This window comes from Eutrigla gurnardus, assembly GCF_963514095.1.
Source record: "Eutrigla gurnardus genome assembly, chromosome: 5".
NCBI classification, from domain to species: Eukaryota; Metazoa; Chordata; class Actinopteri; order Perciformes; family Triglidae; genus Eutrigla; species Eutrigla gurnardus.
Genome location: NC_139919.1, coordinates 14,133,627 through 14,160,161, shown reverse-complemented (window position 1 = coordinate 14,160,161; position 26,535 = coordinate 14,133,627). Strand labels below are relative to the sequence as shown.

At 39.7% G+C, this 26,535-nt stretch overlaps 1 protein-coding gene across 1 annotated transcript; it reads right to left on the bottom strand.

Moving 5' to 3' along the window:
• Window positions 1–4,965: 4,965 nt before the first annotated feature.
• On the bottom strand, window positions 4,966–24,207 carry egf (epidermal growth factor). The gene is made up of 23 exons (XM_084009137.1): window positions 23,683–24,207; window positions 20,310–20,509; window positions 19,944–20,125; window positions 18,454–18,681; window positions 18,163–18,365; window positions 17,932–18,045; window positions 17,563–17,685; window positions 15,337–15,459; window positions 14,345–14,470; window positions 13,871–14,007; window positions 13,424–13,572; window positions 12,967–13,071; window positions 12,580–12,803; window positions 12,022–12,189; window positions 11,567–11,716; window positions 11,317–11,484; window positions 11,107–11,223; window positions 10,428–10,550; window positions 9,975–10,140; window positions 8,730–8,894; window positions 6,276–6,378; window positions 5,954–6,050; window positions 4,966–5,819 (listed from the first exon to the last, which is right to left on the bottom strand). The coding sequence occupies exons 1-23, from the start codon at window positions 23,807–23,809 to the stop codon at window positions 5,614–5,616; spliced, it is 3,504 nt and encodes a 1,167-aa protein (XP_083865263.1). The 5' UTR covers window positions 23,810–24,207; the 3' UTR covers window positions 4,966–5,613.
• Between the last annotated feature and the right edge of the window lie 2,328 nt (window positions 24,208–26,535).

The following is a 26,535-nucleotide window of genomic DNA, read 5'->3' as shown; positions in this document are numbered from 1 at the left end:
TATGTGACATGTGCCTGTGGTGTGTATTATTATTATTATTATTATTATTATTATTATTATTATTATTTTTGTCTCATCTTGTCATTACACATACCTCGTCCTTTTTAGGTGCTGAGCCCGAAAATCCACTTCAGGTAGTGATATATGGAAAGGTTGGAGGGTTATCATCATCCTCAGATATCTAGTATATCTGTTGACTAGATGGTATGCATGTATGCATGCATGTATGTATGCATGTCATACAATACGTGATTCACTGGATCTTACGAAGCCGTTATTACAACCAGTTAAGTTTTCTACCTGCTATGAGCTCTTAAACATGTCGAGGATTCCCATTTCTGCTTTCACCTAGTTCACAAAAGTCCAAAACAAAGCTGGAAAAACAGCACATATAAACAACATACATGACTGGAGTAATTGAGCTAATATGCTTTACCAATTCAGTCTAGTACAATTGCTGCTGGACCTGCATTCAAAAATGTCCATATGCACTGTACCTGACCTCCCCCTGGAGGTGCAATTGTGCAACAACACTTACTCATTGAGACACATATCAGTGGAAAAACGTTAAATGCATTTTCTTCTTCTTTCTTTGAAAATAAGGTGTTCTGCTCCTTTCTGTCAATTATAATGCTAACCTGATCAGATTAAATCATTTTAAGTTATTTCCTGTGATATACCCATAAACTACCCATAAAAATTAAGTCCTACTCTCACATGGGAGCAATGCCATGTATGGGTCGTGTACCAGATAGGGATACACATGCTTACCCCAGCCTAACGTGTTTCCTTGTTTAGCATGTTTATTTTATTAGGAAAACATGGCAGCCGGAAGTCACCGTCTCATCTCCACTCTGGTGGGCCAACAAATATGTCATTTCCGGCTACAGGAGCCTCACTACTTGTGGATTAATTAAAATGTATTTATTGCGCAGCAGGCAACATATTTTTTTTGTCCGGTTAGATGGAGGAATGTTTTTGGGTGAAAGTGTCTTCAAAATCAGCGGTAAGTGTTTACTTTGTCTTGGAGAAGCAGGTTTGACTAACGTTAGCTGCCAACGGCTAACGGTCACAGACACTCTGTACCTAAGTAGGTCGTAAACAAACATTTAAGATGCGACCCACTGTTAGGAAATTACTAACATATATATAAAAAGAGTTTGTCAAAGGTGACGCTATGTGGCGGTGATGGAAGTCGACCTGGCTAATGCCTAACTTAGGTGAGCTAACTAGCTGCTAGTTGTAAAATATCTAAGCTAACTTCACTGACTACCAAGCTTCAACAGAGCATGGCATTTACAAAAATCTAACTCGGAGGAAAGTAAAGCTATAGATAATTCCCATTAACAGTGTAACTTCAGCTTCCACTTAAATATTTTAGCATTATAACCCTATTAGTAAATGCCACCCTCCACCTATTTCTTTTATCAGTAACATATTTTATTGTTATGAAGAGCAAATAATAGGCCCTTTCATGGAAACAATATCTATAATATGTTATGAAGTATAGGCCTACTATACAGCACAATTATTTATCCACACGGACAGGATACATTTCCTAGTTTTCCTTGTACCCTTTCGCCCTCTCCTGGAACAAAATGGCCATGACAAATGTGTTGCCATGTGATGGAATTCTCTCCCGGTCCTTAGAACAAAAAAATAGATTCTGTGGCGTCTCTTTAGTCGTTATTTATTAAAATAAATAAATAAAATGAATTAATTTAAATGAGACCAGGTTGGTCACCCTGCCCCAAAGCACCACTAACCCCCTCAGATATTTAGGGTTATTATTATTCTATATGTTCTTGGGGTGCAGTTTAACATTCATTCATGTACATCAAGTTTTCATTAGCAGTCACTTAAGGGGAAATGTATTTCAGGCTTTAAAACTAAAAATGTTCTTTCCTCCAACGTCGCCCCAGGAGACAAAACAACCAAGAGATCTCCGAGGTTTGGGACCTTAACTCCTCTGTGGTGCACCCAATGGATTCTGGCTCATGTGTCTGGCGAATACATGCATTAGACCTCCTCCCCTTTTGATTTTAAATCTGCCAAAATCCTTGCAAACTAGTGTAACTCTGTCCTGCTCAAGAGCTGGAGGGACCAAATACTGACCTGAAGGATCAGAGCAAAGCCTTTGAGTGGGTAGCTAATTCCCTCTTTAGCCCTCATCAGCTGTCCTCCGGGCTGGGATGGAGGCGTGAGCGATAAAGCAAAGCTCGCCCCATCTGGCAGAAACATACAAAATTAGCCAGAGAAGGAATGACACTACTTTAGTTACTTGTATGTACTGTTGGAAAACACTTCTCCAATCGTGTTCCATTCCTTTATCATTTTAACATGCATTTAATTACCTTTCAGGTCCTGCTTTTGCTTTTTCTTACTGTGGTAATCCATTGGCACATTCGACCCCAAGCACCATCCCTTTATTTCATTTTTAAAGTATTTAAAATCTGAAGCCAAAACTCAAACGTTTTTACAGCAAACTACTTGAGAAGAACATTGGTTGAAGGATGTGATTATGTAACTACATTTGTTATACTTGGGGAACTTGCCATTGAACAATCCAGATACTTAAATTTGGTAATAAAAATTTCTCAGTAGCAGTTCATGGTTTTTGTATAAAGTAGTTTAAATTAGCTCCACCTTTTAAAAAAAAAAAAAAAAAAAAAAAAAAATCTATGTATGTATTTGAAAAAAGTACTCATTATGCAGAATGGCCCATTTCAGGGGAATACATAGGTGTTAGATGGGCAGGTAGTGAAAGTAGGAACAAATCAATGCACTGCAGTTGAATACAACAGTCCTCCAATAATTTGTACCTTCATTACGCTGCGGTGTTCAGCTTCTGTTGATGTAGTACATATTGTATAATAGTGTAATAGATAGGCATTTCTATTACTTTTGTCCATGGCTTTTATTACAGTGAGGTTAGCTCAATGACAAACACCCCTCTGATCATTAAAAAAACAGTACATAATGTTAGACTGCCTTCATTTCATCTAGGTGTAGCCAACCTAATAAACTGGCAACTCAGAATATATTTATAATATAATTTAACAATGCCACCTAGATACAAAACTGTGGCCCCTGTTACTTACAGTGTCTGTGACTCTATTGCCCCCTGTTGCCCCAATTGAGGAGTAATACAAGATAAATTGACACTGGGCCCAATTTCATCTTTACTTTGAAGGCTCAACTGCTGCTGTTTAGAGTGGTGCCCTAACCTATCTGTTAGCCCTAATGGAGGCCAATATATAGATAAGTGTGTCTTGCCAGGAAAATCAATATCGATGTGGCCCTTGATGGTTTTTGAGTTAAAGTGCTTTGTTTTCTGTCATTGCCTCGAAACAAAGAGGCTGGGGGTCCTTCTATTAACAATTCCCATTCAACCTTGAGACGGAGTGCTGCAGTCAGAGATAGAAATAGAAATGGACAGATATGGTGGTGGTGGAGGGTTGCAGCATTGGTACCACCATCACTAGAGCGTTAGATTTGGTGGAGGAGAGAAACGCATCATCGATGGAGCAAGGGCAAGAGCTTTGAAGAAAGTGTGATGGGGTGTAACAAGACAAAGGCCGGCTCTGAACGGCCAAAATAATCTTTCAATTATAAGAAAACAACGTCATTAGAAAAGTGCATTTTACAAAGAAAACGGTTTGGTAAAGAAGAACAGCAAAAGTTTAGTAATGGTAAAACACATGTAGTTGATTGACAGGTTCGTTAAACACATTATATTTTGTGAAATATAGTTTTATTGAAAGAATCAAAAGAAAGCCTCACCTTACAATGTTGTAATTCCAGTTATAGTACATAGGGGCTGAACATAATACACAATCAGAGAATCTAATACAGTGTGGGTGAAAACACTGGCAGCGGGTTGTGTTTTCCAAATAAATATTACCATTTTCTGAGCTTGATTAGATATCAAATCATACTGCAAAGAAATGAGACAGAATTCAATAACAAGACACCTTTCCTCTCCAAGCAAAGCTACCCAATTCAGTTGATCAACATTCAGTTAATTAGCAGTCCAGCTCATCGTACCCTCCCCTTATTTGTAAAAGCATAGATATAAATGGAACTCTAGCACAAGTAAACAAAGATATTTTGTATAAAAATAAATATACAATTGTCAAAACCACATTTGTCAAGCTGGGTTTAGTTAATGCACTGACATTCTAGCTGTCATGCTTGGCTAGATAATATCAGGCACATGCATATGGTTCATTTGCTGTTTTTTTAAGAATTACATTATATTTTGTTCATTTGAGCTGATTCCCAATATGTGTAAAAAATAATTTTACTCAGCTCGACACTGAATTTCTAAGTCAAATGTCACTCTGTGCCAAACAAAGCCCCTCATGGAGTTTACAATACAATACCCTTTCAGGAAAACCTCTTACATACAACTAGGCTACATATAGAACAAATGGGGAAACATAAAAGTGATTTATATACAACAAACCAAAGCTCATCCCTTTATAACACAAGCAAGCAGTTATTCTATACTTATGCTTTCCTGCACCAGCTCAATCCAAGCGATTTGAGAAGGATATTCAGCAGATGAAACATGCATGCAGACATATCAGTTGTCACGACAGAAACCTTGTTTTCTTTAGTACATTTACACCATTTGATGTGAGGATTGAGATCCTTTCAGAAGGGTAATGGCAAACATCAATGTTTCACTAGTAGCTGAAATACATACAAATATTTAAACACCCTGGAGTGCAACTATTTTGGTCAGCAACCCCATCCTGAGCAAAGCAAATGCATGTGGTGCAAAACACATTCAGTAAGTTAGTGCTTTTGAGCTATATAAACAAAACTAACTTGAGTTGAAAATAAAATGTACGTCCTAGTATTTATGCTTTATGGTAGACATAATCAAGATATTTGTCTTAGATGGCACATAATACCCTGAGAAGTGGTACTTCTTTTCATTTGTTTTCAAAACAAATATTTTTTTTTCTGTATTTTTGCCTTCATTAACTTTTCAACACTTGATAATATGATAAAATATTTAGATCTACTTTAGAACTTCGTAAGAAAAACATAGAATAGATGCTATTTTCAGCTACAATGAATCAGATAAATGCTAGCCATGGAAAGAGTACTGTATTTTAGAAAATGGGACATAATATAAAACGTCATTGTTGTTGGTGCTCAGCTCCATGCTTCAGTTAACATAACCATCTTGTTGTGTTAACTAGTTTTGTTTTGCCTTGCATCACATTGGTGCAGTTTGACTTTCTGCACACTCTTTCCCCTCTCATGCTACCTAGCCAATGCCTTTTCTCAAATGCATTGCCATCACTCCATCTTGTAATATCAGTCATTTCCTGAACACCAAATGATTTATTCTGGGTAACGCTTCCACATACTCGTGTTCAGGATAGCTTTCATGAACTGGTGTGGCATTAATAAATTGTGCGTGTGATAGAAATCTACAGATTAGAGTAGCACATGATACATGTTTATAGAAAAATGTAACAAATAACCTTTAGGTCGGTAACTGGTTTCGTGGAAACTCTTAATTTGCAGTTGGCACATCAGCACATCAGTGTGTGTTGTAACTGTACAGCTGTGTCTCTGTGTCTCTCTGGTTAACTAGGAGGCAGGGGACTCTGGGCTGAGACTCTGGGAGAGGAGTGGTGGCTTGAAAGATGTAAAACTATATGAGCTCGACAGTGACGGACTTGAGCAATCGCCATTGGGTTGTGTGGTCTCTATGGCGACAGCTGACACCATGGAACACTCGTACCCTCTGTTGTGTTGGAACAATTTCCCCGACTCTTCAGACACAGGGTGGTCACCTGGCAGAAAAACATCATCATTCAGAAATTAAATTGCAAACAAAATATCACAGTATATGTGTTACTGAGTAAGATAAAGAAGGAGGTCAATCTGCAAAGGTAAATGCCAGGGTGTTTCTGTCAGATTCAACTACCTGTTTCTGAAGAGCAGGATGGACAGACAGCTCTCCTGGGACAACCCATAGCAGGGACCACCATTCCTCCAGCGCCATCTTCTGCCACCATGTAGAACTGCTGGTTCATACAGTGATTCATTAAGATTTTTTTATGAACATTTTAGCTGCATTTATTATGTTGTCAACCAAGTTGATTTTGAGTCTGCGTGTATACATGTTTGGTTGGATTTAACTCTTCCAAATTGATTATGTATTGATTTTCAGATTTTGTCTCTGGTTCTCTGGATGACTTCCTTTACTTAAAGGTGTATTTATGACAGTTTGGTGATGGTGCTCTTACCCGAGGTACACTGGTAGTGGTGATCTCTGACATGCTCTCATCTGTCACGCTGGTCTCACTCACATCATCCACTGAGGGCTGTTTGTGGAAGAATTTTCTAGTTCTGAATAGAAGACAGTAAAAGGAAGCAGGCACTAATGTAATTCATCCTTAAATCACGTTTCTCAAATACACTCAAAATATAAATTAACATGTAAATATTACATATATAAGTATATATAAGTAAAATATATTCACAGAGAAGTATATGCTTGATATATGTTGCCCACACAGAGAAATTAGACGTTCAAATTCAACATTGAAGGAAAATTGACCTGCTAACAGTTTCATGACCTGTCCCTTTAACTCCAAACACACAGTGTACATATTGCAAAAACACATTCATTATAAATAGTTTTTCAGTCAGTGTTCTGTCAGTGACGAGGGGTGGACTGGCCGTCTGGCAGGTGTCCCATAAAACAGGTAGACACTGGGTGGGCCCAGTCACATCTATAACTCCCTCCTCTTTTGGCTCAGTGCCTTCATGAAACAGCACATTTGGGGGAAAAAAAGGAAATGGAAAATGGATAAGACAAAACCAAGGGAGGTGCGGAGAAATTTCCGGCCAAAGAAATACAGTGTCCAAGGCTACAACCCGGAATGTTTTATGAATAGCCTCAGGCTTCTCAGACCCTTTCAGTGACTTGCTGCTCAGAGTAGACCTCTTGCAGCACTGTTGCCTCTCTTCTCTTGCTGTGCTCACGCAGGCAAGAGTCAGTTACTATGGTTACGCAGATCGGCGTCACCAGGTAATTTTGCCGTGATGTAAGCCTACGTGGAGCTAGACAAAAAGCATATTTGTCAATGTGCAATTACCAACATACCATTTTATATATATATATATATATATATATATATATATATATATATATATATATATATATATATTGACCTGATGGTCTGAACCTGAGAGATAAACTACCCCAAGTGTTGTTGTGTCTTTTAGTGTATTGGTTTGCATGTTTGAGCCTAAAAAACCACAGCATGAGAAGCAAATTGTGTTCTTTAGCCCATATCACGGTCTACTGTATTATAGTGTGTGTGTGTGTGTGTGTGTGTGTGTGTGTGTGTGTGTGTGTGTGTGTGTGTGTGTGTGTGTGTGTGTGTGTGTGTGTGTGTGTGTGTGTGTGTGTGTGTGTGTGTGTGTGTGTGTGTGTGTGTGTGTGTGTGTGTGTGTGTGTGTGTGTGTGTTGAGCAGTTTTTGAGTTTGGTGGTTGAGTTTCTTCTGCAAGTGCACTTGCAGTCAAGTGCAGAAGGCAATTTGAGGCACAGCTATTGGCGGCCATGTAGCGTTTCCACCGGGGTCATACCTCACCGGCTCCATTTTGTAGCTGAGAAATGACCTATTTTTATGTGTAATTGCTGTAGAACAAGCTAAACCAAGCATGTAATTGAAAGTGTGCCACTTCCACAGGGGAACCGAGAGTGCAAGCGTTAGGCTGTGGTATAGGTGGAGGGGAGGGATGTGCTTTGTGAGTCAAAAGAGTGGAGAATGCCAACAGCCTTATCCATAAGCCAGCGAAACAACCGTAAAACAAATCAGCTACTTAGAAACGGCTCAGGTGGAAATAAAAGGGAGGAGGGGTCGCAGTGTGTAGTTTACGTATGCTCCTCACTCAGCTAACCAGGGTTGCATGATACCATTCGTTCCACGTGTGATCTGCTCCCTGACCCCCTGCTGTCGTGCTGAGACACAGACATTACACGGCTCATGCCATCCTGGGTTTGATAGACACCTATAAATGCTGTCAGCTCATTCATTGCTGCTGCAGCTCCCCATTGGCTGTCTGTCCTGCCCTATGCTTCCAGTTTCCAGAAGACTAAATACGACACTACTTATGATATAAGACATTATTGCAATGCATCGACCATTAAAATACTTGTGGATAACGCCTAACAGAACTATCCCCCGATTTCTTTGAACTATTAGGGTGGAGAAGCCTATGAATCCAATTACAGGGCTCCCACATGTACTGTTTCTATAAAAATACATTGTAAATGGAATAATTTTGGGATTAGTACCGGTACCTCACTATATCCAGACAGCTTTTTTTTGCATCATACTATTCTTTGGGATATCCACCTGTGGAATTTATTATAGAATAGTTTTGAGCAAATTATGTCTTGGCTTCTTCTTTCTTTCTATTCTTCCAGCCTTTGTCCCTGCTTTGCTTTTTCCCTGTAATTTTTATCTTTCTCCTTCCAGTATTTTCTTTTTTTACCTGTTACTTTCGGCTTCACCCGTCCTTCCTTCATTATGCCTTGCCATTTATTTATTTTCTCGTGTCTCTACTTTCGTCCTCCTTTGACTCCTGTTCACTCCTCCCTTTCCTCCTTCTCCCTTTGACATTTTTACATTCCAGATTTGTCTGCCTTGACCCTCATTCACCACATCTCCTCTGTGTCTCCTCTCACCCGTAACAGTAGGTGACGCATGCAGTGATGGAGAGCAGTGAGACGAAGGCCACCATGCAGGCTGCAATGACCACGTTCCTCTTCTTCTCCTCCTCAGCCTGCTGAAGCTCCCACCACTCCAGGTCACTGAATTGACAACGCTCCCCCATGTAGCCTGATACACAACTGCAACAGGAGAAAAGACAAACAGCATAATTATACAGTTCATGGTCACAATATATAGGCCCTTTTTGCAGCAGCCATGTCATTGCAGGATAAAGGTGTAATTAATAACATAAATTATGGTCCTGTTCCATTATGATGACATGTCACCCTGCTGTGACAGGTCAAATCGGATGCTGTTAAAAGGGCCTATCATTGATCAACTAATACAGTATACTTTGAATATCTATACTTAGTGGGTCAATTGCATGTGACGCATTAAACACAAAGCAATGCAAATTATTTAAAAACAATTTCCAATACATTATGAGCAAATGTTCTGTTTGATCTTGGCTGACTGCACTTATTGAATGCTTTAGATTTTAGAAATCACAAAATGAACAGCAAAATACGTGTTGCAAACTTTTTGTTAAGAATATGCTAGCTGGAACGAGGTATTCAAATTATAAAATAGATTTAAATGTCTCTTGTATAGCCTCCGTTAGAGCTGATATTATTATTTCATTAAAGATCCACCAAATGTTCCCGAGTCCCCTTAGTAGATAGACGTAGATAGTTTTTTGTTGCATGTGTATAAATATGAAAAAAGGTCAAATTTAAAACCTCTGTCCTGTAGCCACTTTATCCTGAGATCATGGATTTTCTCATGGGACAATAGTGACACCTACTGTTTGTCCACTGTAGTGAATAACATGGGAGATGGGCAGATAAAAGAGACCTGCAATGTGAGGTGCCGGAGGTATTCTCAAACGTCACCCTGATATGACTGCAGCTTTACACAGAACACTTAAATAATCTCCTGATTACAGTTTGAGTGCAACCAGCCATTGTAAACTCTCAAACTATTTTGATGCTTTGTTAAGTCCCGCCCATTTATAGTGTATCTTTAACTAGATTTAACATTTTCATGCTGCGTGAGCTGCTGTACGTACATGATTTTCAATGGTTGTAATTAACTACAAAACAGACGATCAAATGATGTTATTTTGTGAAAGCAAGCGTCATTTACTTATATCAACTCCGAACACAAGGTACCAGCAAACTCAAAGTTGGAGATCAGATGTCAGATGAGGAGATATTTACTTGCAGGCATAGGACTCCATTTCAGGATAGTAGAAGCAGACACCCTGGTACAGACAGAAGGACTCATGGGTGGAGGGGCAACTCTCTACTGAGTTGCTGTTGTGGTGCTGGGTGGTGACATCAGCAGGGCTACCAGTCGTCACCCATGGCGATGTGGTCTTCAACTCTGAAAGAGGAATATGGAAATACATTCACTGAATTAGCCAAATATACAGTATGGCACTGTTCTGATATTTTGAATACTAGTCCCCCTTTGAGGTAATACATGGAAAACAAGGGGATTATATTACATCCCAGTAATGATATATGTACTAGTGTTAGTTCTTTTGATATATTGTATTCATACTGGATACAAGCCTCCACTGTCTCACCAATTTAAATATGATCAGTTGCAAGAGCAAATACACTTCCCGTAGAGTCACAGTTTTTTTATATATTCTAATCAAGACGCACCTTGACATGTATTCCCATTGCCATGGTATCCAGCAGGGCACTTGCAGAGATATTTTCCCAAGGCATTTTGGCATTCTGCATTTTTGTCACATTTGTGCATTCCCCGTTCACACTCGTCGATATCTAAAACAACAGAAGAGGAAGCTGAACATTGCACAGTATTCTGAGTAACACGTTTATAATTGTATGTATACATTTGTAACCAGCTCATCAAAATAAGCTTTCATTTGTAATCTAACATTGGACAGAAGAATGATAGATAATGTCTCCATAATTAGGCCTGCACTTCTCTGGAACATTGAGGAAAGTGTTGTCTTTATGGTTACTTAGCGAGGTGACGAATGACCTCTGGACAGCTGCATACAGACAAACGTAGCAAGCCGTTAAACTGGTGTGGTTACTTTATTTGATTTTCCTTTTTGGCATTTTGGCCTGAGGTCATGCCATTAAATAGTGGGACTATGTTTGCTTCCAGAGCAGCCGCTCAGTGGAATCTCACATCTAAAACTCAATTCTGCTTTGTTTCCGGCGCTGTCACCTATACTAAAATGTACAATTTGAAACTCTGCCACTTTAAATGAGATAAAAGTCACTGTTTCAGATGTGATCCCATAAACCTTCTTCAGGCATGCTACTTTGTCCCGAGAAACCTTTCTAGAACAGGAACATTAATACGTACCCACACACAACTGTCCATCACCTGTGAAACCTTCGAGACATAGACAGGTTGGGCTGCCGGCACTCAGCAGACACTGTGCGTTTACATCACAGCGACGCGAGTAACACTCATGCTGGTCTGACGGAGAAGGGGACATATGGAATCATAACATTAAGTTAGAGTAAGATCTTGAGTGGGAAGAACTACCAATAGTATTTGTCTCGCCGTTACCTGAAACCATCTTGTCTGTGAAGAGAGTTGGCTGAGTGCCTACATCAGAGTCCGGATCAGCCTCCGCTTTATCAGTTGAAAGACCAGGTGTTGTCAGGGGTGTGCTGTCGTCGTTAAATGGTTTGTTTTTGAGAGGCATTAAGTCGGTGGACTCACTGTCTCCAGATTCTACACAATCAAGACATATAGTTAACATAGGCATTCATGGTTAGTCTGTTTTACGTCATCGTCATAGCTTAAAATAAATCACCTGCTGTTGCATTAAAAGCATCGGCAGGCAGGCAGCTTTTTCCATCAGCTGACAGGATGTAGCGTGACAGACAGGAGCAGTGGGCGAATCCCAATTTGCTTTCACACACCTGGGCACAGCCTCCGTTCAGGTGAAGACAAACATTTGCCCCTGAAGATGAGGATGCAAAATGGCAGTTTGAGGAGCAGTCCTTCATTTTTGTTGCTGCTGGTCTAAACATATCTGAGAATTGATCTCAAATGATTTACATTGAAATGGCCATCTATTATAAATGTGCATAATAAATGTTTTTTTTACAGAGACAGAAGCATACACTTATCATAATGCACAATCTTCCAGCTTCATTTTGTAACCCTTCCTTTGCTAATGGTTGCGTTAGAATGTATTTCAAACCTCAGGGATATAATTTCTGAATGAATGACTCTCTGAAATTAACCGTGTTTGTCTCTCTGTACCTGGTTTAGCAAGGGGATGAACCACCACAATGGATGCTGGTTGGACCATGTTGCCATGGATATGTTGCAGGTTTTTCCCAGTCCGCTTGTGTATGCTCCTCAGCTGGGGGTGCTCCCGATCAGATATCCACAACCTGTCCTCAAATACGGCAAGGTCAAAAGGTCGACCTGAAGGAATCCGAATAGAGGGAGAGAAGACTTGAGTTCACCAAGCGTTTCAAGGTGAGAACTATTGTATGTCTTGTGTTGATATATTCTGTGTGGGTGCTGTGATTGCAAGAACATTGGTTAAATAGGGACTTCATATTTGAGTGATGTTTCACATAGGCAATCAACTGGAGACACATGATTTAAAAAATAAATAATTCTCTTAAATTCAGTTCATTCAGATAAGCTTTACTTTGTTTTGGTGTCTCAGCTCTGTTTAAGTCACTTTGTCAGGCCTAGGTTAGCATCGACTGGATTCAGCAGCATTTCTTCTAACAATATTATAATCCAACTTTCTATCAAAACGGAGTACTTGTATGTGTGTGTGTTTATGTGTCACACAAGCCTCACCTACTTGGTTCTCTATCAGGACCCGTCGATCTGAACCATCCAGAGCAGACGTCTCCACCAGGCCCCTCCTCTGGTCACACCAGAAAAGACGATCCTCTGTGAAATCGATGGTCAGGCCGCTTGGTGACACAAGGTTGGTGCTAGCAATGACGGCACGGTCTTTCCCTTCCAAAGAGGCACTTTCCACGACAGGCTGGGCACCTATATCAGTCCAGAACAACTTCCTCAAAAAGTAAAAAAGAGCATTGTGAATTAAGCAGGGAAGATGTATTACCTCCAGGTGTCGTATGCTATATGCATGGCAGGCAGATGGAAATCCCTAGCTTAGTTTTAGTCGGTTTGTAATTTGAATTTCTGGAACAAACACACACATGAAGCCACACTCACTTTGCCAAAGGATGAACTGCGATTCCTCTTGGTTTTTCCAGCCCTTTCCTTACGATGGTTTCTCTGTTTAGTCCAGCCAGGCTACTGCAGTCAACAGTGGACTGGCTGGAGGATAAAAGTAGACAAGAGTGTAAAAGAGAAAACAAAAATCATTCATTCTGATAATGCTAACCTACTTAACTGTTATTTAAAAATACTATTAAAAACAACTCCAAATGTAGCTTTACTCTTAAATGTCAGTTAAACGGTCCCTGTGGATTTGTTTGAGGTTTAATTAAAACAAAACTGATTCACAAAATCTAATTTGATCTATGTATCAAAAGCATGGATGAAGTGGTGTCCCTAAAAAACAAAACAAAAATAATAATAATTCAAAACATAGCCAAGGTAGAATGTCCAGCACTGAATGAGACAATCTTTTCATCAATAATCTTCAACATGTGCAAACCCCACACACCGTGTGTCTGTCCAGTACATCCTGCGGTGGACCCAGTCAATGGCCAGTCCTTCTGGAGAGTCCAAACCGTCAGAGATAAGAACATCTCTCGACCCACCGTTCAGATCAACCCGTTCAACAGTCTTCTGACTTGTACTAGCAAAGTACACCTTCAAAACGCATACAAAAATATACAGAGAAAAAAATGCATTTGGTATATAAATTGGATGAGCAGTAAAGCATTTTAAGATGTCGTGTATTGCTGCAAACTTAAAGAAGAACATTTCATTTCAACACTGAATCAAATCAAATTACAGTGATTGTCCACTAGATGTCTCTGGATGTCTACACCAAATCCTGAATCTGACTACCTAAGGGTAGTCAAGTACAAACTCTGCTATTTGAATATGTTTCTATTGAGAAAAACAACAACTGAAAAGACAGCAATAAAAGGATTTTCCATCTTACATGTTTCTGGACAGGGTCATAGTCCAAAGCTACAAATCTTCCTCTGGGGTCGTTCACAAGGGTTTGATCCCCAGTGCCATCAGGATTAATTTGTAGTACATCCACTAGATTGGCGACCAGTAGGTAAGGTGGCGGTCCTGAAGAAAACAAATACACTTTATGACTCGATGTACTGTTTTTATTTTTTACCTCATTTAAATTACAGAATGTGTTTTTGAAAGATTAGCAGTAAAATGCACCATAACGAGAGAGAGAGAGAGAGAGAGAGAGAGAGAGAGAGAGAGAGAGAGAGAGAGAGAGAGAGAGAGAGAGAGAGAGAGAGAGAGAGAGAGAGAGAGAGAGAGAGAGAGAGAGAGAGAGAGAGAGAGAGAGAGAGAGAGGGAGAGAGAGGGAGAAAGAGGGAGAGGGAGCGGGAGTGTTTATCTGCGTGGGCTTATCTGCCTCAGGTGACTGCTTTGCCATAGTGTGACTCACCGGAGGCAATGCATCGCTTGCCATCTTGGTGGAGCTGGTAGCCGGGCAGACAGCCACACCGCCACCTACCAGGGGTGATGGTAGTACAGAGCTGACTGCAGCCCCCTCTGTCTGCAGACAAGCATCCTGCGACGGCAACAAACTGTGTTACACACACTCACACAGATACGCTTGTGTTCATCACAGTGAGGTCCCATTTTCTCTCATAATCCTACTTCATATATCTTATTCAGCATCGTAGACAGCATTTGAATGTAGTGTAGGACACTCGCTCTTTCCTTATTTCTCTTGCTCATTTACAAGAGAATTAAACTGAAGCTATGTATTTAATTTTTATTCAAGTTAGAAAGGCAGCTTTCTTGTTAACAACCTTTACCCTGGTTGTCGGGGAAGGAAGTGTTTCTATGAATGCTTCATTTACCAGCAGCTGTCCACCACGCTGGTGAATCATTGGCTATGGAATACCTCTCAAATTTGAAAGAATCCAAACTCTTTAGGAAGCCAAATAAAAGCCTCGAATACAACTCTCTCTTCGTAGATGATATGTAATTAATGCAAAGGTCATCTGGTGTTCTGATCCATCTCATTTCAGTTTGACCACTTTGATTCAATGCCTACTTTGGCTAGAAATAATATAGTAGTTCAAATATTATGAAGGACCAATGATGGGTGTTAAAGTAGCAGCAAATCATTCCCAGGATAGCTTAGTTTAGTTTAGATTAGTGCAGTTATTAATATTATTCTACCAGATTTATATTTCTACTTTGTTTATAGTATAAGAACTTAAACGCACTTACATTGGGGAGATAACCAAAGAATGGTTTCTACACGGGTGTATTTCTCAAAACTTAAACACTAAAGATTTTAACCCTCAGATGGGATAAATACAAATATTACATTGGTTTTTAACTTAGTAATTGCGTGTAGTCCTGAATATTATATTTATTTTGGTTTCAGAATAAGCAGCTGATATGCTGTAATAAAGCCCTTACCAGTACAGGCTTGTCCATCGTCCTGTAGTAAAGATCCCTCGGGACACACACAGACAGCACCCTCGTCTGTAGTCAGGCATCCGTGGCCACACTTGGTCATGTTGCCTTCACACGGTGTGATCTCTGATTGTGGAAAGAAAATCAATATCTTCAGCTGCTGTTATTGTAACAATAATGATACAAATCTGACAAATGAAATGTAGTTGAGTTAATATCAAAGAACCAGATCAAAGATTAAGCCGAGTTTAAAAATGTTCTATTATACAACTAAGGGTCATGTAGAGATCAAAGGGATGTTAAATGTCCAGGAATTTGTTAATCAAGTTATTTTGGGATTCAGCAGGTAGTAGAATGTAACAGCCAGATGGACAACAAGCTTCTTAGTGAAATCCCTTCATGAAGTCGGGCCTACCCCGATCAAAACAGGTGAAAGTGTGATAAGAATGCAGTCAGTGCCCACACACAGTGTGGTGATGTGATGTTAGCTCACATGGGTGTGGGATGTCCTGCACCTGCCATATACAGAGGCAGACCATACAGGTATGAATCTGATGTGAAATAGTTACAGTGTCTCTTGCTGTGCCTCTGACTGCTCATTTCCCCCCTAATACTAACAAGCAAAAGTATTAGCCTACTAGCTTGCACTATTTTATGGCACATGTTTGATTAAAGTCAAAAATATATAAATTCATGACTTTCACTGTACTTTGAAGATTACTTGAATACATTATGAGCAAATATGCAGGAAGAACTTTACTTTAATAATATAATATAATATAAAGAAGAAAAAAACTGAAAGATATATAATGTTCTTCTATTAAAATAAACGCAATAAACTGGAAATTAAAATGCTGTTTTTAAAATGGTATTTTCTTCTATTTCTTTTAAATGAAATAAAAAAAACAAAAAATCCTGAGGAGTCCGGCTTTCTACTCTTCCATGTAATCTATGTTGTCGGCTCCATTGTCTGGCCTGCCACTTGGCTGCATGCATTTGTTTTCTTCTGGACCTTGGCAAAGCTTGCCTGCTAAACGGCTTAGACAGACAAAGCTGCTGACCAGATATGTTCCCTATTGCAAATGTCACCTCGTCATCTAATCTCATTGTGTATGTGAACCATCCCTGTTCTCTTGGCCTCATAGCTGTGAGATTAGAAGAGAAGAGGTTGGGATGTGTGTTTTAGTATGTTGTAAAGTTAATCATTGTGTAGACAGTCACACTATGGTGTCAGGGTTTAAGTAGATGTCAAAAAATAAGTAGGAGTAATTAGAATACCGTAATAAACAAATCTCACCAAGTCCTTTTTACTGGTTTATTTCACTAAATGAAGGGTTGTCTGCCAAACACAGACTGAGGTAGAAAAGTATTTAGTAAAACAATCAATAATCTGTATGATTTTTAAACGAAGCTAGTAAACAGATGTGTTGTAATCCTAAAAAGAAATGGTTGAAAATAACTTTTATTAACTTCTATATCCCTGAAGTCCCAGCTACCTTACACAGCACCTCAGTCTCGGCACAACTAGACCCTTAGTGACAAAGTGTCACTGTTTTGACCCAAGTAACACACAATTGGCAGCTCACATATGTCTAGTCTAGCATGCCTAGCATATGACCCAGCCTTTTTATTAGCTCTGTCGGGTCAAAGTAGTGTCTGGGGGACAAATGCCACCTTTCATAGCACCACATAAAGAAGAGGATCAATCTGAAACCAGAGCTCCTTTTATTGTGCTGGCCAAAACAAAGTGCAAGTGTTGCCACTCTTTGAATAAAACCTACATTTTCTTATCTCCTTATTTCACTGAACAAGGATTCTGCACAGCTTGTGTGAAAATGTCACATAAAGGACAAAACTGCCAGATCATATTATGTTGAATACATGAATGCCAGTTCTCGTCAATCAAGGGTTTGAGCTAATTTTATAGATAGTGTCAACATCATCCAGATGTGTATTTTTTTTAAAAGCCACAAGTGAAAGTGTTTAGTTTGTAACCAGTGAACTTATCATTCCACAATTAACAGCTAGTGCTCAGTGACATTTTCTGCTAGTTCGATTCAACTTCTTTCCTATATTATTCTATATTATTTTCTGTATGTCTTGACTTGTTGATACTCCTAATAATACTATGATGGGATTATTAGAATAGATAGAATAAGCTATAAATTAATTCACATAATTTGTTTTCAAAATTAGTAAAACTAATAACAATAACACATATGTTAATACCTCCACATGTCTTCCTGTCCGGTAGGAGAGCATATCCTTTCGGGCAGGTACAGAAAAAGGAGCCCGGGATGTTTTCACAGCCGAGAGAACAGCCATGGTTCCAATGGGCGCATTCGTTCACATCTACAGACAAATGCAGTAAAGTGGTGGTAACTTTAAATGCCTTGCCATGCTTTGGCAAGGCATTTAAGGCATACTGTCTGCGTTGCCACAGGAGGAGTATGTCAAAGGCAACAGGCTGCAACTTGTGAGAATCCCTCCAACTTTGAGAATAAGCAATCAGCGCTGTGGCTTGTTTCTAAACTGACTGGACAAAAAATATCTCTGATGGAATTCTTAATTAATTGATTTAATGGCTTAGATACCGACCTTCACAATGAGTGCCTTGCTTGCTGAGAGTGAATCCTTGACTACATCCGCACTTCCCTTTCTCTGCTCGACCGGAACAAACATTAACGCAATTTCCACTCTGTTCGTCACAACCTGTTTGAAAGGGTCAGCAGTAATACATTACCAAAGAGTCATTTGAGAAACAGCTGAAATAAATGACGATTCAATTGAGAGATGCAAGAGATTTAAAAGACGAAGCTCAGGTGTAACCTGGAAATGGTGATTGGGAGTCCGCCATTGGCTGGGTGAGGGGATGTACCACTTTGATACCAACTGGAGGTTTGGCCATTTGTTTTATGTTAACATTCAGTGGCTCCCCACCAGCGTACTTGTTTACTTGTTTTATCAGGCGGGCTGCAGCATCAGTGTAGTACAAGTGCTCCAGGTAAACTGATATCCCCAGGGACTGAGACCTGACGAGAGAAGACAGAAACACATGTGTTTTATCCCCAACATAAACAAGATGATAAAGAAGTAATCAGAATACAACACTATGCTCACCAAAGGGGCTGATCTATGATGTGCAGGACGTTGCCGTTGTAATCACAAGAGGCGATGGCACTTTCTCCTTGTAGACCAAACTGAACCCAGAACAGTCTTTTGTCCTCTCGGTCGATCGACAGTGCTTCCAGTCGTTCAGCTATCTTTATGAGTGTAGTTTTCATCTGTCCTGTCACATCAGAACGCTGGATACTAGACGTCATCCCACCAGACAGCCAAAAAAGAAACCTGCAATATATTAGTTTTGCACTGAGATTTAATTAGTTTCGGTTGGGAGTGATACATCGTTTGATGGTTAAATTCTTCCTCTTGAGTTGATTATTGATGCTGATTTGAGTTATTGAAAAATGAAATGATATGAAGATATAATACAATATAAATACATATTGACAGTGGTGAATATTCAACTGTCTGGCGCTCACTTTATTTGTTTATTTGAATCTGGGGTTTTGAATTTATAATACACCTACGCTACACTCGGGTACAAGTAGAACCAGTTAGCTGCTTCAACTGAGGTGCTCTTTGGGCGATTTCTCATATGAATATGTCGATTTGTCATGGCGTGGCTATACAGATATGATATATACCTTCACACCTGTTCTTTCATCGTGGTCGGCACCTCTCCAACACTGCTATGCATTCCTCCTCCTCTCTCACCCCCATATGAATACTAACAGGAATGTCTCCAAATCTGTAGTTTCATGATATTTTTTCCCCTCATAGTCATATCATAGCAATGATTAATAAATTGCCAGACACCCCACAGACATATTTGGCAAAATAATTAAAAAGTAATTTGAAACATGCTCTTGGCATTTTATTATTATGGAGAAATATTCCAAAAATGCTAATAGAAATCCTTCCCTGCCATTATTCTCTTTGGGCTAAGGGGCGAAAATATAGATGGTGTTTTTTGCATATTTTGATTGTTACCTCAGAAATATTCTCGTGTTTGAGGCAGAACTCACATGACATTTAAAGAGAGGTGCAATTTGCTATATATGCCCTCGAAAAGGCACAATCGTGATATCATATTTATTGGTAAAATAGTCAGTAGCAATAACTAAATTGTAGGCTTTCTAAACTATAAAAAAACTATTCAATTTCATATTTTATTTTGTATTTTGTTATCTACAGAAGGGTAATATGTTTATTGAAGTTGTACAGTGTCAAGTCTCATGTGATGAGATGATGATAACTAGTAACTAGTGTGCACTAGGGCCTGTCTTAATAGTGATCCGTCAATCTACTCGACCACAAGGCAGTATAATTGAGGGTAGCAGGTGGTGAATCTGTGTTTGACCAGAGATTGATGGCGTGTGAGAGTCAGTCTTTTTATAGCTCTATGCCAGTCATGCTCCATGGAGGGAGATGAAATATTTACAGATAAACAAGTAGCATGCTATCTGAACTGTGTGACAAGCTGGATCCCGCATCTGCCCAAAAGTGCCATTACGAGAAAGATAAAAGTGCACTGCAGAATGGTTTACCTGTTAGTGGGGTCGACATTTACTGAACTTGGTTGGGTCAAGTGCCTTAAAAGAGTCTTTTCATTTTTCCCATTTATATCCATTGTCTTGATTTTTCCCTTTTCTCCACTTGTCCAGTATATACGGTTCCAAATCCAGTCCACTGCAAGGCCCGAGATATGCTTGTCAGATGAGTACAATTTCTGGAAAACAAACATTAAAATTGAACCCTAGAGCAATTTATGAATCCAACGATTTGAGCTTTGGTCATTTTGATCCTTTTTAAGAAGGATCTACTGTAGAATCCTATACATTTGTTTAAAAGGGACTGGAATCTATTTGTGCCAGCTAAGTGCTCTACAACTTTCAGAGTAGTTACATAATCACCTGTCTGTGTGCTCCTCTCACTGAAGCTTTGTAGATGACCCCAGCGTGTTTGTTGGCCCAGTAAACTCTTTCCTCTCTGAAATGAAAGTCAAGCAGGATCGAGCTTCCCACCCCGGCCACGAGCCTTCTATGGTTCTTCCCATCGAGGTCCATCCGATGAATAGCTTTCCCATGGCCAAATATCAGGAAGGGCTGTGAGGCTTTGCAAAAAAAAATAAAAATAACGCATCACATGGCTGTCATTAATCTTATGAATTCCATTTTAAGGCCCTAAAACCACAGCACAGGTCATTCCAGAGCCCCATATTTGTAGAAACTTTTCCTTAATGTTCAACGGCAAATGAGCTGCAGTGCTACAAGCTACAATTGACATTCATTCATTTCTGGTGTATTTATACCAGGATTTGATATCCATAAATATTCAGTATTATTAGTGCTGCAACTAAAGATTATTTTCATCATTTATTAATGAGTATCCTCAATTACCCGATTAAGCATTTATTCTATGAAATATTAAACTCAGAAGATCTCAGAAACCACGATGGTGTCTTCCATTTGTATGTCCTATATGACCGTAAACTGAATATCTTTGGGTTTTTGGACTGTTGGTCAAACAAAACAAAGAAAAGCAGCAAATATTTTCACTTGAGATCTGAAACCAGAGAATAGTTTCCATTTATGCTTGAAAAATACTTGAAATTATTAAATTATTATTTAAAAAGGTTGCTGATTAATTTTCTGTGAACTCATAAATTAATCGACTGATCCTTGCAGCTCTAAATATGAATAAAATATAATACTGTAGGTATTTCCACATTTTTTCAACCACAGATTTATTGAATGTTATTGACTCTTTTCAATAAAATATTCAGGTCCCCCAGTCTGTGATTTTCCCTAAAATTGTCCAGATAAAGCATCAGATCAAGCGAAAGGTTCCTGACGTTAGTGTTATTTTCTCTCACAGGTTTCTGCTTTCATACCCACATTTACACACTATAGTGCTGATGAACAGCAGCAAAACATGTCTACATTTGTAAATGGAATGGGGGGGATGCCCATTCGAGTTGTTGGAAACACTGATACCATAATACAGAGATATAGTTTGCTCTCGAACCCATTAAATCTTCACAAACTAAACTATGAAGTGAAACCAAATCTGTGTTTGCTTCCTGGATGACTATTGATAGGTGCGCTGGTCTATCATGGTAATGACACTGTCATGTGCAACCATGGATACCGCTCTTAACTCTGTGGAATGAAGAAAACAATGAGAAACGCCATGACAAACAACATAATGAAATGTCTGGCGTGGGATCCCCAAGAGGCTACCGGTTGCTGAGTTGCTAGGGAGGCATCCAGATGAATCATTAATTGACAAGTTCACATGGTGGTCAAGCACGACTCTTGGCCTAGAACCTTAAGTTCATCGGCTGTTATTGGGAAAAACTTTCAAACCAACGTTTTCCATTTTAAAATCAGTAAGTGCTTTTTGGATCTGGCAGTAAAGTCACACAAAAACAGTTGCTGCAAATGCAGACAAGGCAATCAATAAGGGAATCGATTACCCACTTTATATTGTGGTAACATTCATCAGGCAGTTTGAGTGGCCATTTTGGATGCTATTGGATTCATTGAGTGAGCCAATGCAGTCATGTTGCTCATCAAAACATCCCTGCTTGTTGAGTATTTGAGCTGGAGATAAATCGTTAAAAACCTCAATAAGCAACATTGCATATCGACAGGAAGGTTTGGGCGATATGACAATGTGCATCATGAGACACATCTTTGTGATGGATTTACAGGCTTGCTGCATTAATGTAATAAAGAATTGTGACTAGACCTCCCCATCTGGTTATTTGATCCATACAGTATGAATTCTCTATGGAGTTAATGGAAATTGGAATTACATATACCACTTTAAAAGATGATATCCATAACACCCAGCCCTACATACATGTAAGGGAAATGTTGAGTTCCTATAACTGGAAATGTAGGGTCATTTTATTGAACACAGCTTACAGTACTGGGCCTCTAATGCCTTGCATAACCTTTAGGGTGTGGACCACAGGTTTATGTTGCTCTAGGGACCAGAGATGTAAGTGCGGTCTTGGCACAGCATGGTGTTAACTCAAAAAGGGACTTGAGTAGGACAAATCCATTTTCATTAGGAGGAAATATATGTTTCTGAGTTGGGATAGCCATCTTTGCTGTACTGAAATCCGGCCAAGTTCCAGCAAGTATCTACCCTACTGGAGTAGAGAAATAACTAAACCAACTTGAATAAAGATGTTCTGTTGCTGACCATGACCTTTGGCCTTGACAACAGGATGGTGAGAATTTCTAGGAATTCTTTCTGGGAATTAGAAAAATATCACATTATTACAGGTAGTTGTAAAGCATAATAATCTTTTTTTTTTTGGCATGACAGCAGCCATCCCTACAATATTTTGGGCGTCAGCGATCACCATCTGTAAGCTTCCACTGATGTCCTTGTGGCATCCCACAAAAAACTTGGGCTCAGCCTGAGATACTCCCACTCGAGCGCGGGCCAGTTTACTGTACCTTCTGCTACAGTGCATTGTATTGTCTGCTCAGCCAAGTTCTCTTTGCGACCTATACTATGGAGAGGCTGACCTATATCCTCTGTTGCTCTGCTTTTACTTTATGGGGTATGGGGGTGTGGTGCGTCTTGTGTGAGCAACTTGTTCTGTTTTATTTCACTTGCAGGTTTTTTTTGGTAAATCCCTGAGCACCATGCCAAGACAGAATAGACAGAATAGTTCTACAGTAGTTGTAATAATAGTTCACAGTATCAAGTCTGTTTTAGTGCATAGCCACATGGAAAGGAGAAGGTTTATGAGAATTATCAAAAGTCTGTTGCTGAAATTAAAAGACATATAAACTTGTTTTTCTTTTAAAAACAATTCAGATACACTGACATAAACTTCAGGTTATGGTAATCCACTTAAAATTGATACGTAAGAATTGACTAAATAAAATAAACACTTTTCTTTCCTGCACACAGAAGCTTGCATGTAAAAAAGTGATCACTGCACACTGTGGCTCTCTGCATGTGGATACATAATATTCAGCCATATAATAAGCATCATTATGTTTTACTATTATTTGTGCCTCTTGAAATTTTCATCTATACTATACCCAGAAAATACTATTTTTGTTTGTGCGTATTGATATCTTAACCACTTTCTTTGCCAAGTAAAATATACAAAACATGTGGAGACTTCTGACACACGAGGCTTAAGGAAAGAAACAACCTCATAGAACAGCAGTCCTAGAATCTACAATCCTCTCATCATGCTTTCTATCAATACCATGAGTCAGTTTAAACGGGAGAGGTGTCAGCCAAACTCACCCACACAGCTGTTGTTTCTCCCTGCTCGCGATAGGCGTTCATCCCAGCATGCTGTACCGAGGGCCAAGACTCCAGAGCTTTGCACCATGAAATAGATCAGCGCTGCTGTGATCGTTGCAGCCAACATAATCCTGCACTCCGTCCCTGCCTTAGGAGCTGCACTTGTTCACTTTTTTCTCAGGCATTCCCACTATTAGTGCTCGCACACAAGAATTCCCCAAAATTAAGCAACATTGGTTTATAGACTGTTGGCATCCTCGTCCAAGGCTTCAACTTAACAAGACAATGGGGCTTTACATACCAGAAGATGTTGCGCTAAAGAGAGATGTCAAACCCCAACGAAGAGACCGAGTAGTCAGAATGAAGACGGTAATACTGCCAGTGCAGTGTTCCACCCCCCCCAAAAAAACCCTGATGTCTGGGATCCTGCTCACTCCCCACTTTGGCCCCTAGGCTGCCAGTCTGTTTTGGAAGCAAAGATTGAAATTCCTGACACCCCCTTGGTAAATTTTGCACATGCTAGTCCAGCATCGGAGGAAGATCTTCTTTAAGCTGTCAGTGTCTGAAACGGAATGTGGAATATGTAAGAAATGAGGCAAGGCTGAAGAAAGGTCCTACACAATAACAACATCTTCCCCTCACCCCACCCCCTGACCCGTGTCTTTTCTCAATGTGGATGGCTGCGTCTTTGTAGTGGTTTTTTTCTATCTGGGAGAGTAAGACTGAGAGATGGATATTGCAAATTAAGGCATATTAGACAGCATTCATAAATGATGTAGACTTACAGTACGAGTGTAATTAACACATGCCACACACACAAAAGACACTGTGTTGTGTCCTGTGCATGATTGAGAAGGGCAGATTATCCCTAAATTGTTTGTCCTGTTTTTACCCAAGAGAACAACTAACAGACTCCACGAACCAAAACCTCCATTCATTCCCTCCATGACTGGGATATTGTCAGCAGCAGCGTCATCGGTAACCTTGTAGAGGGGCAGTAGAAGATTTACATGAGAAAGTTGCCTTGTCTCCAGACTTATGTTAGCAGTCTAGAGGGCAATGACCTTTTCCCACGATTTCACCCCTGGCAGATAACAATGGAAATGTTAATGTCTTTAATATCACTCCAGGTGACGAGTGTGCTAGACGACATTCACACGTGGGTTTGAATCAGCAGGAGGGTAGATGCTGCGACCATATTAAACGGCACATCATGTCATTGCATTTGTAAAATAAATTGTTTCAGTCCACAATTCCAGTTGGATGAGTCACTTTCAATCAGTTACAATACAAAGCCTTTAAGACTACGTAACACTTGTTCTTTTGTCAAATGTTTTTGCTGCCAAATCGTCATTCATGCTAAGATTCGCTGCAGCCAAAAACCTGGACTGTATTTAAAAGAAAAAAACAAAACATGTTACAGTATTGTATTTAACAAATGTAGCTGTTTAAATGTTTTCCATACTCATTAATTCTCTAATTAACTCACTCATTTCAAGAAATACTATTAAGTGATCGCAAGGAATCACATTACATGAACTTCACAAATACAACATTCGGTGCTTGATCATGTTTGGTGTAATTTGAATGACTGCAAAGGTAATGGATTGCAGGCCTCTCTGAACGGGCCCAGGATAAGTTCATTGTTTCATATTAACATCATGTTGGAAGCAAATCTCCTTCCAACATTAGACTTTTAACCCTTATGTTACAAAATGGAATAACAGCCACAGCCGTCTTTGATCTACACCTTTTTCTACTCTTGTTGTTATGTATTCCATCACTTACATGTTGCCAATTTTCCGCTGCGCTACAACAGTGCATAGTCGTGGTTGCCAGGAGATTTGTAGTGTGAATGTAATGCCCACTGGCAACTGTTTCACAATTGACCTTTTGCTAAGTCCCGCCCTCCAATGCAGTCCGGCCAATCATGGCGTAGCATCCGACACCTCTGACTAGAGTCCGACAGCTATCTCGCTCTGCTCCATAGATTCTCATGCAGTAGTTGTTTTTGATTTTCCCAATTTCCAGGCTGTTTTTGTGGATTTGGAGCTTGTCATGGTTAAACATTGTGTAATAGTGATCCTCGCTACCTGGGGAGAGGTTGGGCGGATATACACTATATCTTTCTAAAACCTTAGGTTTCTACTTAAAAACCTGTGGAGCTAACGTGAGAAAAGTATGCTAGCACATCGTTAACTATAGCTGTGATCTGTAGGCTTTACCTGCTGTCTTTATCTTTCAACCGTTGTTGACGGTCTGTCTGTCTGCTTCTCTCTGTAATTGCATTTTAATTTCTCCAAAGGTCAGATAATATTCATACAGGGAGTGCAGTTAGTGACAGTGTGGGCTCCGTGTTAGCTCTTACAGCGAAGCGTCAAGGAAGCCGAAATGGATTGTATGGATATATCAGTGTGTTCATTGATCTATTGTTTTGCCGTCTTGTTTTCCCTCTCTCTCTCTCCTGCTACCCCTTGTGCCTCTGAGAGCTCGAGCTACCTATATCAATCCATGTGTCTTTCCATCTGCTTGTCTGTGTATCCATTCATAGTTTATTTATCTATAATTAACAGCACAGCACTTGTCTACCATGCATTCATTCTGTTTGTCAAAACAGCCTGGTTGTTGCCATGATAACAACACAGCTGGTATGAGAGATTACTTAGTACTGCGGGCACATACAGCTGGTAGCACAGAGGTAGCCATGGGAACAGTTTTCCAGATCCACCCATCATCTTAGTAGGATTTACGGCAACGCCTGTTCTGATGTTCACGGAGCATGACAACTGTGACCCATTGATTTTCAGGGTGGATGCGCCTGCTCTGGTTCATAACCCAGACCGTATGATAAGT